At 33.5% G+C, this 1,398-nt stretch overlaps 1 protein-coding gene across 1 annotated transcript in view; it reads right to left on the reverse strand.

The window, feature by feature from the left end:
* Positions 1 to 1,398, reverse strand: part of UBC27 (ubiquitin-conjugating enzyme 27) — a 1,524-nt gene continuing 126 nt past the window's right edge. The window contains exons 1-5 of the mRNA XM_078991065.1: positions 1,179 to 1,398; positions 852 to 900; positions 476 to 635; positions 299 to 388; positions 1 to 213 (exon numbers count right to left, since the gene is read on the reverse strand). The exon at positions 1,179 to 1,398 is cut by the window's right edge and continues 126 nt beyond it. Coding sequence (XP_078847191.1) covers positions 106 to 213; positions 299 to 388; positions 476 to 635; positions 852 to 900; positions 1,179 to 1,356 — 585 coding nt within the window. The 5' untranslated portion in view covers positions 1,357 to 1,398 and the 3' untranslated portion in view covers positions 1 to 105. The remainder of the gene's footprint in view (positions 214 to 298; positions 389 to 475; positions 636 to 851; positions 901 to 1,178) is intronic.

The raw sequence follows: 1,398 nt of genomic DNA on the forward strand, positions 1-1,398 counted from the left end.
TTCTTCTGATAACAAATATTTTTCATTTTCAAAAGTTTTCGTGTGTTCACAAATGAGAATTTAAATTCGACTACATATAATATATAATAAATTCATATATATATTTTACCCAGAACATAACTTCTCTAAAGCCATATTTTCATCACCACCAACAACTTCCAGAGTACTCCTAACCAACCCTTCAGGGAACCCCATCTCCACAAGCTTTTGTACCTATTCCAACATTTAAACTGTTAAACATAATCTCCTTATATTATTTAATATTTCACTCCTAAATAATAATTATTATAATATTTACCTTCTCTTCAACCCCAAGAGATGATGTTTTTGCAAAAGACTCTGTCCAGTATCGAGCTGTGCTTGCAAAAGTCTGGTAGTCTTTAAGATACTGAAAAACAACCAATAAAAGATGAATACATATAAATTGGTATAATTATGTGAATTTGTGTGTTAATATGAAAATGAAATGTATTACTTGTTGAGCTACAACAGCATCTTGTGGATCATCAGGTTCAGGGGCAGAGAGTAGAGCCTGTATGGAAAGAAGAGCTGTCTTCAAAGTAAGTGCTGGACTCCATTGATCCTTCAAAATGTCCAAACAAATGGCTCCACTTTGGCTGCTGATGTTTGGGTGCCTTGAAATTAAGTTGTTAAGATGTAAATATAACCTTCAATGATGATTAGTTAATAGCAGTATCTTGTCATGTTTGGATGAAAAACTAAAAAAGGAAGAAAGTTTAATGTTTAAAGACGATTACAACATTATGATTAGTGTGTTCGTTATGATTAGTGTGTTTAGAGAATTAATGGAACAGTTATAATGAGAAATGAATCGATATGGAAATACATACCAAACTTTGGTTGCGAATTTCATCTTTGGTGGCTCAAAAGGGTATCCATCTGCAATTTATACAACATGAATCATTTGACGTGTCTTCCAAAAATGAATCATAAATTCAGAATCGATTAATCCCTGATTTGACAAATAAAAGTTTTCAAATTTGGTGATTCAACAGATGGTTTCAAGTATACAAGCTATGGATTATGGAATCGATCGTACATGGAATCCAAGCTTAGCTAATGTTTATCAATCAGAAATTGGAATTAAGATGATAAACATATAACATTCGACTGAAAACCTAAATATGAGTAGCATTACTGTATATTTAATATATTACCAGGTAAATTGATATCAATCTTGAAGGTTCCGCCTTCGTACGGAGTACCAATCGGGCCGGGAATGGTGCCGATCAAATTGGTGAGATTGTCGGATTTAGGGTTTACGCTTATACCCGAGACATTAATGTCTCTGTTACATTCTTGAAGCTCCTTTTGCACTCTACTAAAGTCCACCATCTTCTTCGCAATTGGGGTTTCAAAAGAGGGAAACGTTTTACG

The sequence above is a fragment of the Lactuca saligna genome, chromosome 4, assembly GCF_052625555.1.
Source record: "Lactuca saligna cultivar CGN05327 chromosome 4, ASM5262555v1, whole genome shotgun sequence".
NCBI classification, from domain to species: Eukaryota; Viridiplantae; Streptophyta; class Magnoliopsida; order Asterales; family Asteraceae; genus Lactuca; species Lactuca saligna.